Consider the following 13,480-nt stretch of genomic DNA (forward strand, 5'->3'; position numbering starts at 1 on the left):
CTTCTCGCTCTTTCTTGTGAGTTTGGTCAATGGAGTGGATATTTTGGAAAAATCTTTGACAAACCTTCGATAGTAGCCAGCTAATCCAAGAAAACTCCTAACTTCAGTTGGTGTCTTTGGTCGGTCCCAATTTGCAACTGCTTCCACCTTTTTAGGGTCAACAAAAATTCCTTCACGACTTACTATATGACCTAAGAATTGCACTTTCTCCAACCAAAACTCGCATTTTGATAGTTTAGTATACAACTTTTCTTTCCTTAGGATATCCAAGGTCAATCTAAGGTGTTCCGCATGCTCATAAGGTGTCTTGGAGTATATCAAGATGTCATCAATAAATACAATTACAAACTTGTCCAGGTACTTCTTGAACCCTCTATTCATTAGATCCATAAAGGCAGCTGGAGCATTCGTCAATCCAAATGGCATGAATAAAAATTCGTAATGTCCGTATCGAGTCCTAAAAGCGGTCTTTGGAATATCTTCAGGCTTGATTTTTAGTTGATGATAAACTGGCCTTAAGTCAATCTTTGAAAAGTGAGCAGCTCCTTTTAGTTGATCGAACAAGTCATCAATCCTCGGTAGTAGATATTTGTTCTTTATTGTCATCTTATTTAATTCACGATAATCGATACATAACCGCATAGATCCATCTTTTTTCTTTACAAACAGAACTGGTGCTCCCCAAGGAGACACACTAGGACGAATCACTCCCTTTTCTAGCAGCTCTTGTAGTTGGGTCGCCAATTCCTTCATTTCAATGGGTGCCATCCTATAAGGTGCTTTAGAAATAGGTTGTGTTCCTGGAGCAAGGTCGATCGTGAATTCTATCTCCCTATCAGGGGGCAATCCCGATAATTCTTCCGGAAAGACATCTTCAAATTCATTGACCACAGGAATTTCTTTGATCTTAGGGGTGTGTTTTTCTATGTCTATCACGTGAGCTAAATAAGCTTGACATCCTTGCCGAAGGAATCTCTTTGCTTCCATCATGGTTAAGAACTTCTTCCTTTATTTTCGTCCATGCATCATTACTCGTTTACCCTCTGGCTTTTTCACACTTACTCGCTTTCGTCGATAATTAATTTGTGCGTCATATTTAACTAACCAATCCATTCCTAAAATCACGTCAAATTCTCCTAACTTAAAAGGAATGAGGTCAGCAGTAAAATATTGTCCACATATTTCTATGTCACAATTTTGACATACTTGATCAACATTGACAACTTCCTGGTTCGCTACTTCTATGGCCATAACTTCTTCTAACATAGCTGACTCGATGCCTAACTTACTCATAAAGTTCAAAGATATATAAGATCTTGTAGCACCGGAATCAATTAAAATACATGCATCTTCAGAATTAACTAGAAGCGTACCTGCTATAACATCATTATCAGCAACGGCATCTTTAACCGTCATGTTGAAAGTGCGTGCACTAGGCTTGTTGCTTGGAGGTGCCATAAGTCTAAGTGTAGAGCTTTCCTTAGGTGCTTGCTTTCGACAATCTTTAGCCATGTGACCCTTCTTCCCACAAGAGTAACAAATAGTAGCTTTTTCCTTGCAGTGAGACGCATAGTGTCCTTTTTGTCCGCAGTTGAAACAAGAGACATTTTCCTGATAACACTCCCCAGGATGCTTTCTTCCACATGTTTTGCACTCAGGTACAGGAGGTCTGCCCTGAAGCAAGTTAGAGTTTTGAGGGGTCCTGAATTTTGTATTATCCTTCCGAGCACCAACATTTTCAATCCTTCTATTTCCAATATTTGTGTCCTCACATTTCACAAAAGGTCGTTTCCCTGGCTGATTTTCAATCTTTTTCTCAAAACTTCTTCCACTATGGTTTTGGAACTTTCTCTTCTTCACATTTGCGTCCTTAGCATACAGTTTGCTTCCAATTTCCACAATTGCAGCTTTTTGAACTAGTGTAGTGTAATTGGTGATTTGAAACACAGTTATGCGGTTCTGAATGTAGGGTTTTAGTCCTTGCTGAAATCACTTGGCTTTCTTCTCATCAGTGTCAACATGGTATGGGACGAACCTAGAGAGCTCAGTGAACTTAGCTTCATATTCAGCTACTGACATGTTTCCTTGCTTAAGTTCTAAAAACTTAAGTTCCATCTGATTCTCCATGTATTTTGGAAAGTACTTTTCGAGGAACAGTTCCGTAAATCTAGTCCATGGTATAGGAAAAGTGGTTTCAAGTGTTTTCTTGGCTTCCCACCAATGGTTAGCTTCTCCTTTTAGCATATAGGCAGCAAAGATAGTTTTCTTCTCTTCTTTAACATCAACTATTTCAAATGTCTTTTCGATCTCACAAAGCCAAACTCGAGCCTCAACAGGGTCAGTGGTACCTTTGAACTCAGGAGGGTTCAAAGATTTAAAGGATTTGAAGGTAACAGTAGATGGGGTTTGCTGATCTTGTGGTCCCCCTCCTCTAGTTGGAGGATTTTGAGTTTGTTATCGCAGAAATGCCACCAATAGTCGCATAGGATCATCTTGATTCAGAGGTGGGGTCGGGTCCCTATGTTACCTTCGGTCTTGGTTTTGTTGTAGGTGAGGTTGGGTATCATGGCTCTCTTCTTCTGGTGGAGGTGGAGGATTCTTCTTAGGTCGTCCTCTTGGCATCTTCTTGCTATTTAAAATAAAACAATAGGTTGATTAAAATATTCCAAAACAGTATAACATCCCAACAAGTTAAAAATAACATGGTATAAACAATAGTCTTTCCGAAAAATTCTTGTATATCATGACAAAAAGGTAAAACTCAAATTCAAGTTGAATATAATCATGAAATCCTTTTTCCGAAAATAAGTCTCTTGCACTTGAGTAATATAATAATAATCAAACTATTTCCCAAAATATACATCATATCTCATTATGTGAATCTCGAGTTTTAATCATTTTTTTTTAAGTTTTAAATTTTGAAAACTTAGTAGTTTCGGTGTAAATCGTGTTCATCTAAAGTATGTTGGTTTTAAAGAAAACGGTTTTCTATCTTTTAAAAGTTTCAAAAATTATCGCAACCATGTAAAATTCTATATCTATCAAGGCAACATAATAAAATGCTAACAAATATAAAATACCATAACATCCATAATATAAAAGAGTCATCAACCATCTGATGAAGATATCATAGTCTGCCGACAGAGAGTATATCATAATACATAACCAAAGTGATACCCCAACAGGCTGGGTCAAAATATCAATACACCATAATGATCAAGTACATCATCATAACATCCTATTACATACTAGAGATCAAGTCAACTACTATGTCAATCTCGAGACTGCATCAAAACAAAAAGTCTGCAAGCCTCATCAGCATCAAATCTATCACTACAACTATCAGCAGTACAGTCAGCAACTAGCATCATAAGTACGAGTCACCAAAAGATAGGGATACACACTATATAGACGTGTTATCCCTCAAAAAGTCAAAAGACTGCACAATATCCATAGTCATGTTCGGTCAATGACCGAACAACGAGGTAATCCTCCCACGAAACTCCGTGATCGCTCTCTCCACAAGTGTGGCCACCGTGGCACTATCAACCTGGCCAGAACTCGAAGATGGTATCCCAACAATAGAACTCCTCAAACCAGTCAGAATAGTCTCAGCAATCGGGTGAACAATATCCATCTGAACATCCCTAGTCAAAGCACTACCAGCAAGGTGAACACGAGTAGGGTCTGTAGCAGTAAGTAGCTTGATAAGAGACTCTCTAGTGTCAAAAAGCTCCTCATACCTATGCAATAACCACTGATGCTGCTGGAACAATGAATAGTGAAGGTGAAATGGTACCATGCCAGTCTCGGCCACATCAGGAGCAAGGGGTAACGGTGGCATAACAGCCGTAGCGCCTACAGGGCTAGTAATAGGAGTATGAACGGATACTGGAGGTGCAGGAGGTGCAGTGTCACAAACAGGTGCCTCAGAAGTAACAGCAACTATGGGACCAAGAACAGTCGGCTCTACAGGAGCCTGCACATAAATAGGAGCTGGTGCAGAGAAAAAGCAGATAAAGAGACAAGTGGTCCTGGAGGTGCAGAGCTAATCAATCTCTCAGTACGAACTGGTGAAAGCTGGCTCTTGTCAACACGCTCAGTCCTAACAGGGCTCGGTATCTCAAAATGATACCTATTAGCAGTGATCATATGGGTCTGGGGCTCGACCGAGGCAGGGTGGAAGTGCCTAACCAGCTCAGCAACCATGACATCCCCCTCTCAAGACTCAGGTGGTACATAAGCAGATGATAACGTCTGAGTGAGTGTAGATTAAGGTACAACAGGGGTGATCTCTGCCAGTGAAGCATACACAGAATCCTGTATCTCAGGAGCAGAGGTAGCTGTAGGGGTCACTACAGGTACAGAGTCAACCTCATCATTTAAATCAACGATCTCAGGGGGTGTAACTGGTGGTGGAGATATAACCGCAATGGATGAGTCGTCACTATCACTATCGATAACCATAATCTCATCTGAAGGATCACTGTCAGACTCGGAACTAGAGCTGAATGCGTCTCGAGGGTATGGCATCGGGGGTCTATCACGAACAGATCGGGTACCTGACATCTAAATACATATACACAAATGCACCAAGTCGTTATTAGATATTAGTCTCTAAAATCCACTCAATTCTCTAATATACTCCACAATAAGTCTTATATCTTAATAGTTAGGTTTAGCTAAATTGTTATAGGTTTAAAGTTATACGTACTTAGTATAATCTTATTTCACTCTCAAATTACATTCTTAGGGGTTCGTGTCCTAAGAATATAACTATGGCTCTGATACCACCTCTGTAGCGCCCCCAAACCCGCTCTTTCACGGATTTGGGTTGCCACATCATGCAGTGTATCAAATACCTGATTATTATTATAATAGCATAAAAAGTACTTTATTACATTTATCTTATCACGTCCACAGATCCAAGGATCACTTACTAATACCATATATACTCCGCGAACCAAAGTATCAACCACTAGAACTTTATTACATAACTAAAATTTATTCCACTACTAGGCGACTTCCATAGCATAAAGCTGGCACACAGACAATCTACCGATCCATGCTTGAACTTGGCATCTTTTCCTTGCCCTTCGCACGCGGATTTGGATGTTCATCATTTTCTGATTTGACTGCTAAAAGAAATGTCATGATAGAAAGAGTGAGCATTAATATGCTCAGCAAATTCACTATTTAACCAACACCCAAAAATAGGAAAATAACAGAATACATTTGAAATTTTTAAGAATAAACGATAACTGACGACTTAAATAATAAAACTCAAATCTGAGAATGTTAACAAACTCAAACACATCTTTAAACAACATGACACAAGAGCATACTTGTCGTCCACCTTTCGATCCCAATGGCTCGATCAACTACCATGTCACAAGTATCGACTCCTGCAGAACTCGCGTGTAGCGTGATCAGTGCCTTCAGGCAAGTCCCACCTTACATTTCAAATTTTGCAAGCAATTAGTCATTAATGGGTTATCACACAACCCTGTCTACCACAGAGCAAATGTCACTTTGAACATAACACATTGTCACTAACCATGGTTAACCATCACGGACCAGATTGTATATGGTCAACGTTTCCGGACCATATAATCATGGTCAACGTTTCTGGTCCATGTTGACCAGTTTTGAATATGAATCCCCGAGTAATTCCTTGATAGCGAAGCTAGACACTAGAAAATTTATTTGCTAAGTCTAGCACACAGTTAGCACTTTCCAAATAAATTATATTAACCCGAAAAATGGATTAATCCAGAGATCAAGAAAATAATTTTAGACGACACGAACAAGGCATCGTCTGGAAAGCAAAGGAGGTGACCATCTCGAACAAAGAGATTGGTCACGTTCAAAGAAAAGTTATTTGGTTATCTCAAATCAGAAGAATAACCAAATGACTAAATAACGTTCAGGATTATTGTGAGTAGGACCAATCACTACGAGTAATAAACTTAACATATTTCCTAATAATTTCTGATTCGAACAATAAATCAGTCCTTGATTTCAATAAAAGTGGATACATCTGGACAATAGATGTAACCGACAAGAAACGAATGTGGTTGAACCGAATTAAGGAATCAAACCTTAACTAAAAGAAATTAAAAGGAGTCGTCTCGAACAATGAGCACGACTAAGGTTTATTAAAAGATAGGGTATTCGATCGAAGAAATTTAAATACAAATAGCTAATCCAAAATAATGATAATATTTTAAAAGTTCAGAAAATAAATCATTCTTAAATAAATAAATAAATTTGAAATAACAATACTCGAGAAAAAAAAATAATTTAAAACATTTACGAAAATAAATATTTTTTTAAGGTGAGTGGAGAGATAGTAAACTTGCCTTGCTCGCCCGTATGCTAGGAATAATTATAATAATTTAAAACAATACGCGAGCTCAATATTGCTCCAATATTCCACGAGGAAAATAGAATTTCTATCCATTCATAAAATAAGGAAAAAAAATTAAATTATATTCGACAAAGGAGCTCAAACACTCACTCTAAATATTCTTTTTTAAAATATTTTAATGCCAAATAAATTTTTAATTCATTATTTTAATAATGAATGCCAACAGAAAGATTCGATTCTGACTTCGTAGAGCCCGTGCTTAATCCAGTCATTTTATTTATTAAATTATACTAAGGTAACGATAATATCCCTAAAATTTGACTTTATTTATAATCATATTTACACTCTTCTATTTTTATTTCATAATTATTTTACTAATAAATAACTTGGTAACAATGCATCCACTCTAAGTATCTTGTATTAATTTTAATCACCACTTAACTATATTCCATAAATTAATACTCTAATTCTTGTTTAACCAAAAATAATAATACGATACTTTTATCTAATTTCTTTTTCCCATTAATCCAACTATTTCCCTTTTTTTTAATGTCACTTTTATTTATCCCATTATTTTATTTCATTTATTACCAATTATTTATTATCCAATTAACAGTACTTATTATTTATCAATTCATTTTAATTTTATTTTACCAATTTACAGATTTACCCCCATCTTCCCCAAACTCATCCTCAACCTTTCCTCCCTCACCACCTCATCACCTTCCATGGCTGCCGCCGGCCGGAGCCGCCGCCGCCGGCCGTTTTCCGGCTAACCCGAAACATAATTTTCTTCACATAATCCTGCTGCCCATGGCCCGATCTACCAGCTCCCATCAATCATTTTTCCAAAAATTATTACCCACCCATTTTCTGTCTAAAAACTCTCTCCGTCTTCCTCTCTTTCTCTCCCTCACTCTCGTTCTCTCTCTCTTGTTCTCTCTCTCCCTCTCTCTCTCTTTCTCTCTGCTCTCCCTCTTCTTCCCTCTCTCACTCTCTGTAACTACCGAACACCACCACCACGCCGGTGGTGGCTCCGCCGGCCGTCCCCCTTCCCCTGAACCAATACCACATAACACATACACAACTCCCTCCTCTCAAACACTCTAAATCAATCTATCCTCTCTCTTTCCCTCAATTTCTGCAACCACCACAAACACCACCACCACGCTGGTGGTGGCTCCGTCGTCGCCCCCCCCCCTCTTTTCCCCTGCACCAACAACACCCAAACCCTCACCCAATTCTCTCATCTCAATCAACTCTCACCCACTCACCAACAATCTCTCCTCTCCCCTTTTCTTTTCATCGCCTCCGACCAACCACCTGCCACCACCGTCGTTGTCGTCGCGGCCGGTGGTGGCCTCCACCATGACCCCCTTTTTCTCCCCTAGTCAACACCCTGCTTAGCTTTTGCAAATTAAAACTCTGAACACATGTGTGAAACAAAAGAGCAGCTAAACCCTAATTTTACTATTTTCCCATAACCAGTAACCCCCTTTTTTTTGTTATATGAATATTAAACTCAAATCTGAAATCTTGCACTACACTGCCAAAAATTAATTCCCTAACAATAACACAATACTAATCTACTCCCTAATTATCCTCTAAAAATAAATTAAGGTTAATGACACCAATCTTAGTAAAGAAAGATAAAATTTTGCAGTAGTTAGGTTGAATGCAGATTAGTTGTATTACATAATCTCCTAATTTCCCTCTTTCTCCTGATCTTTTACTCTTCACAGACGGCTAAAAGAACCTTGGTAACCCTAATTATTATTATTTTTATAAGGTATCTTTATCTAGACTCTTTCTAAAAAAAAATCTAACTTCCCGATGCTTCTACTCAAAATATATATGAAGCTTCAATTATAAGTCAAGCATTTTATTTTATTTATCACTTTTCTTTATGATGAAAAGATTATTACCAACTAAATAAAAATAAATAAAGATAAGAAATTTCCTATGTGAGTTAAATTAAAATATCTTAAAACAATTATGGTACTAATTTTATTGAGTCTCAAATAAATCATTACTAGAGTTTAAATGTAACAAAATAATTTTACTAGATAAAATAAAATAGTATTCTAAATAAATTAATTAGCTGCTCCAATTTTATATAAAATAAAATAAAATAAATTTATAAAATAAATGACTAATAATTATTATAAATAAAATTAGGGATCTCCGCACACGGAATAAAATTTTTAAATGACTGATAAAATTTTCTAAGAATTAATTCTAGTCTCAAATTTTATTATATTTAATTATTTATTCATTTATTTATTTATCTATTTATTATTTTTATCCGGGTACAAAAGCAAAATTATCTCGAGGACTAAAATTTATAAATTTTTGAGGCGGTCTAAATAAAAATTAAAATATTACTTGTGTGTTGTCGGTGGTTACAACTCTCTCTACAAATTTAGAAATATAGTTACTAATTTTATTTGGGGAAAAGTTTTGAATCAATAAATTTTTTATTTTAAGAAGGTAAACATCATTTCTCTAATGATTATATTTCCATTGTGTATATTTATAGTCTTGTAAATTTTGTGTAATTGATACAATATTTAGTTTTCTCTGTGCACATACATATCAATGAGATTTTATTGAGTAACAAGATTTCATGCATTGACATGCAGTAAGATCGTATAATGCTCAAACAGGAAGTGTGTGCAAAATGGGAGAGTTAAAAATTTTATAGTAAGTATCAAGCACTTTAGTAGGTTCTTTTCAGTTTTATATATAGAAATGTAGTTATATATCATATGCACTTGTATTAATTTTGTATTTGGATATAGGGATCATCTAAGCTACCCCGTGGTCATGAATGTGACAAGGATATGAAATTCATAACTATGTTAAGTTGTAATATTTTTTCTCCTGTCATTTGGTTACAGTCTGCACCAGAGTCACCATAGTTGATTTTTTTTGTGCTTTCTGCTTTGTGTACTCTTCAGTGGGCCACTAAGAGTGGAAAGACGTACACAATGGAAGAACTAGATGAAGTTTATTTCTGGACCCTTCAACATGTCCAAGAATTTGCTTACTGACTTACGAGTACTAGCCTTTTGACTTGACCAGTATCTGCACTTCTATTTGGTCAAATATTTTGGTTTGTATTAATGTTGGTATGTTGGTTATGGCCTAGCGAGTTTGGATTACATGGGATGTATATCATATAATTAGGGAGTACATGTATATGGGGGTTTTCCTTTGGTTGAAAATGGCTTGTTAATATTTTCTTGTTTTGGCGTTGATCGTAGTTGGTCTGACTACGACGATATAAGGGGTACATTTTGTGAAGCATGTATGGGTATTTATTTTGTCGGTTATCAAAGATGTAGATGTTTGATGGTAATGGACTAGTTATTTGAAATAGAAATATAACAACTTGACTAGGTTATTTTGTTACTGGTATTGTTATTTTGAGTTTTATATGATTTGGTTTTTACAGATATGCATTGTTCTAGTTTAGTTTAATATATATATTAACATTTGTTGAAAGTTAAAAACCGATCTAAATATTAATGTGACATGTACTAGAGACATCATTTGTACCAAATAAACTGATGCCAATTAAAATCTATAACATCATTTTATACTAATGGTAAAACCTTAAACATCATTTATATTATTCATAACTGATGTCTATAATATTGTCTGTAATATTCAAAACCGATGTTTTATTGTTTGTTTTACATCAGGTGCAAACTGATGTATATACCAGTAATAACAACGGTTTTTCTACTGAGAACTAATGTCTATGTGAAACTTATACATCATTTCCATTGTAAAACTAATGTTAATAAGCTTAATGTACATCACATTTTCTAATTTACTGATATAAATTTAAATTAAACACTTGTGTATGACATTTTCAAATTGCTTAAAATCTCTTATTATTCTTATATAAAATAGCATCAGAGACTATTTTTTATATATAATAGTCTGTGATGAAGATGTTTTGCAACGGTTCTGTACTAATTTAAACAAGGAAGAAACCGATGCCTAAGGTGATATTTCACATCGGTTATGAACTGATGTGAAAAAAATACCTTTCTCTATACCCGCGTAGATATCGGTTTCTGAGGAAATAGACATTAGACCAGAACTGATGTCTATTAACCTTTTTCTAGTAGTGTAAGTTAAACTACTAGATAATCAACAAGTACACCTATTAATTCTGTACTTGACTCCTAGTTTTACTCCACCACTTCGTGACTTGTTGAGAAGCTGTCCACATGCTACTAATATACATGTTCAAATGTAAAACATATAAACCTAATTAAATTCCAAAAGTTACCCATATTATGGGTTATTTTGTGGGTATCACACCCTTTTTCATTCCTCTTTATTGTTGAATTGCTTTTGTTACTCTGTCTTTGTTGATGATGTCTTGACTTCTTAAAACAACTAAAATTACTAGATATTATTAAAATTCTCTTTTTCTCATAAAAATTTATAATACGAACAAAAATACTTTGGAATGATGGACATTCAATCATAACTTTAAAAGGCGATGGTTTCGTTATTAATTTTCCTTGCAAGTAAGCAACACAAGAAAAATCCTTGGAAAATGGATTAATTTTATTATTTAACATATGTCCATTTAAATTTTCTATAATTCTTCGCATCATTGTTGAACCAGGATGGCCTAATCGATCATGACAGATAAGAAAATTTGTCGGGTTTGATAATTTTTGGTTTATCACCATGTGTGATTCAACAATATTTATAAAAGTATAATATAATACAAAATTATATGATGTGAGTTTTTCCATAATTTGTTTCCTCCCCGAGAGTATAGATGTGATACATAAATATTTATCGTCATTTTCATTGTCCGTCTCAATATGATAGCAATTTTGACGTATATCTTTGAAACTCAAAAGGTTTCTTTTTTATTGCGTGGAATACATTGTATTTTCGATAAATATATGCGTACCCTGAGGTAACAATATATTTGCTCTTTTAGAGCTTTCAATAAAATTTGACACACCCGATATTGTGTTTACTTCGCTTTAAATCTAAAATGAGATGCGAAAAATATTCTTTATTTTTTAGAGTTATATGTGTTGTTGCACTAACCTCCAAACAAAAGGATTCTTCTATTTTTTCACTTAATGAGAGGCTTCCGGCCACATTTATATTTTTAGAAAGCAAATATATAAATCTAAATTTAGAAAGATAATATCTCAAAGATTTCATAGCAAATATAAACATTACATAGAAAACATAAACCAACCACTTAAGTGTTCATACATAAATAATTTAATATATAAATAAATAAATCAAGGTGTTTAATATATGACTTAATTATTTCCACCGCCAAATTTGGCCATCTCCGCATCACCATCATCAAAAAAATCACTAGCTTCCATATGTATAAGGTTCGAAGGATCAACTTGGCCTCCACCTCCAAGGTGTGCTTTAAGATGGGAAATTCCCAAAGGACCAACTTCTTGAATGAAATTAGTTTCAATATTTTTCAAAGAGGCATTATAAAGATCAACCAGATGCTTGGAGGTACAACAGGTACGACTCCAATGACCTTTCATTCGATAATGGTGACAAGTACTTTCAACCCTTTTATCCATCATATTTACTTTTGGCTTTTTATCATTTTTCATCCACTTCTGGTGGTGAGAATTTTTTTTAAAATTTAAGGATTTTTCATTATTATGACCTCGATCATGTAAGAAACCACAGCCACGAGCATATCCACGAGCACGCCCAAATCCACGCCCACGCCCTCGTCCACGTCCAAATTGCTTACTTGGCCTAAGATCATTACTGATCACAACATTTACTTCAAGGAATAGTGTTGAACCTGTGGGACGGGCTTGATAATTTTTTATCAATAGTTCATTATTTTGCTCTGCGAGAAGCAAGAATGATATAAGCTCAGAATATTTCTGAAACTCTCGTTCACAATACTGCTGCTGCGGGATCATATTATTGGCGTGGAATGTGGAGTTAGTTTTCTCCAACATATCTTTTTCAGTTATGTTTTCACCACATAATTTCAGCTGAGAAGTAATCTTAAACATTGCAGAGCTATACTCGCTTATACTTTTAAAATCTTGTACGCGCAAGTGTAAATAATCATAGAAAGCCTTAGGAATTATAATAGTTTTCTCGTGATCATATCTTTCTTTCATATTTTTCTGTTTCCAATCCTTCATCAAGGTGGTGGCGGAGGAATATCATAGCTTTTGTTTTTTCTTGCTAAGAAGTTTTGTTCCCTTCTTTAATTGTGTCGCCAAGACCCATAGCGCTAAGATGGATTTTCGCATCCAAAATCCATGTCAAGTAATTCTTTCCGGTGACATCAAGTGCGTTGAACTCAAGTTTTGTAAGATTCGACATTTCTTATATTACTATAATAATCATAATATAATTAATCAATTATAATAAGCACATTCAGTCAATATTTAAAATGCTCAAAGAAAACACATATGCATTAATATTTAAAAATGCATGACAATATAACTTGATGATTTATTAACAATACATAGAGATCACATACACGCATAAAAATGTAAACTCAAAAAGTATTATTATGTGATGTTTATGTGAACTTGAGTATGTGTATGGTACATTGAATTCTATCTATTTGTATATTGAATGCAATCTCCTATATATGTAGCGTCTAGAACGTTGCACCAATTTTCACTTTTACAATTTATCTCACCCAAATTCAAAAAAATATAGTTTCCTAGTATAATAAAGAAAGAAAGGTGGGAACTATTAAATCAAACAAGGATGAAATAAATATATTGATCCAATATCCCAAATCAAATATCGTATAAAATGGCTAGTTATGATAAAGTCAAATCTGATCAGTTTCACAGAATACCAATTTACTCTATGAAGATGATTTTATTTGAAAAAGTGTAAAACACGAAAAATATAGAAAATTCCGCTACCTTTTCAGATTGGTAAGACTCCTTAAAAATGAACAAATAACAAATTCAAAAAACAAATATTTATGGAATCAGAATCAGCTCCCGATTATGATAGTTTTTTGATATTTAAGATATTGTAAAGACAAAAGGTAGATATCGAAAACAGATTTTCAGAATGGTATGACTCATAATATTTGAA

The 13,480-nt window shown here is 34.8% G+C and overlaps 2 protein-coding genes across 2 annotated transcripts; both read right to left on the reverse strand.

The window, feature by feature from the left end:
- Positions 1 to 1,100: 1,100 nt before the first annotated feature.
- Positions 1,101 to 2,622, reverse strand: LOC141685854 (uncharacterized). Its single transcript, XM_074490932.1, has 4 exons — positions 2,528 to 2,622; positions 1,994 to 2,431; positions 1,207 to 1,885; positions 1,101 to 1,115 (listed from the first exon to the last, which is right to left on the reverse strand). The coding sequence occupies exons 1-4, from the start codon at positions 2,620 to 2,622 to the stop codon at positions 1,101 to 1,103; spliced, it is 1,227 nt and encodes a 408-aa protein (XP_074347033.1).
- Positions 2,623 to 11,685: 9,063 nt separating this feature from the next.
- On the reverse strand, positions 11,686 to 12,423 carry LOC141685855 (uncharacterized). The gene has a single exon (XM_074490933.1). It carries the CDS (start codon positions 12,421 to 12,423, stop codon positions 11,686 to 11,688), a length of 738 nt encoding a protein of 245 aa, XP_074347034.1.
- Positions 12,424 to 13,480: the final 1,057 nt, after the last annotated feature.

This window comes from Apium graveolens, chromosome 9, assembly GCF_009905375.1.
Source record: "Apium graveolens cultivar Ventura chromosome 9, ASM990537v1, whole genome shotgun sequence".
Lineage (NCBI taxonomy): Eukaryota > Viridiplantae > Streptophyta > Magnoliopsida > Apiales > Apiaceae > Apium > Apium graveolens.

What these genes read in the sequence shown, in the direction of transcription:
- LOC141685855 (XM_074490933.1), bottom strand. Translation starts at nt 12,423, where the DNA reads ATGTTTAAGATTACTTCTCAGCTGAAATTATGTGGTGAAAACATAACT.
- LOC141685854 (XM_074490932.1), bottom strand. Translation starts at nt 2,622, where the DNA reads ATGCCAAGAGGACGACCTAAGAAGAATCCTCCACCTCCACCAGAAGAA. An exon ending in CAACAAAACCAAGACCGAAG is followed by an intron (nt 2,432 to 2,527) that starts GTAACATAGGGA and finishes TCCTCCAACTAG; the next exon opens with AGGAGGGGGACCACAAGATC. An exon ending in ACTGATGAGAAGAAAGCCAA is followed by an intron (nt 1,886 to 1,993) that starts GTGATTTCAGCA and finishes GGAAATTGGAAG; the next exon opens with CAAACTGTATGCTAAGGACG.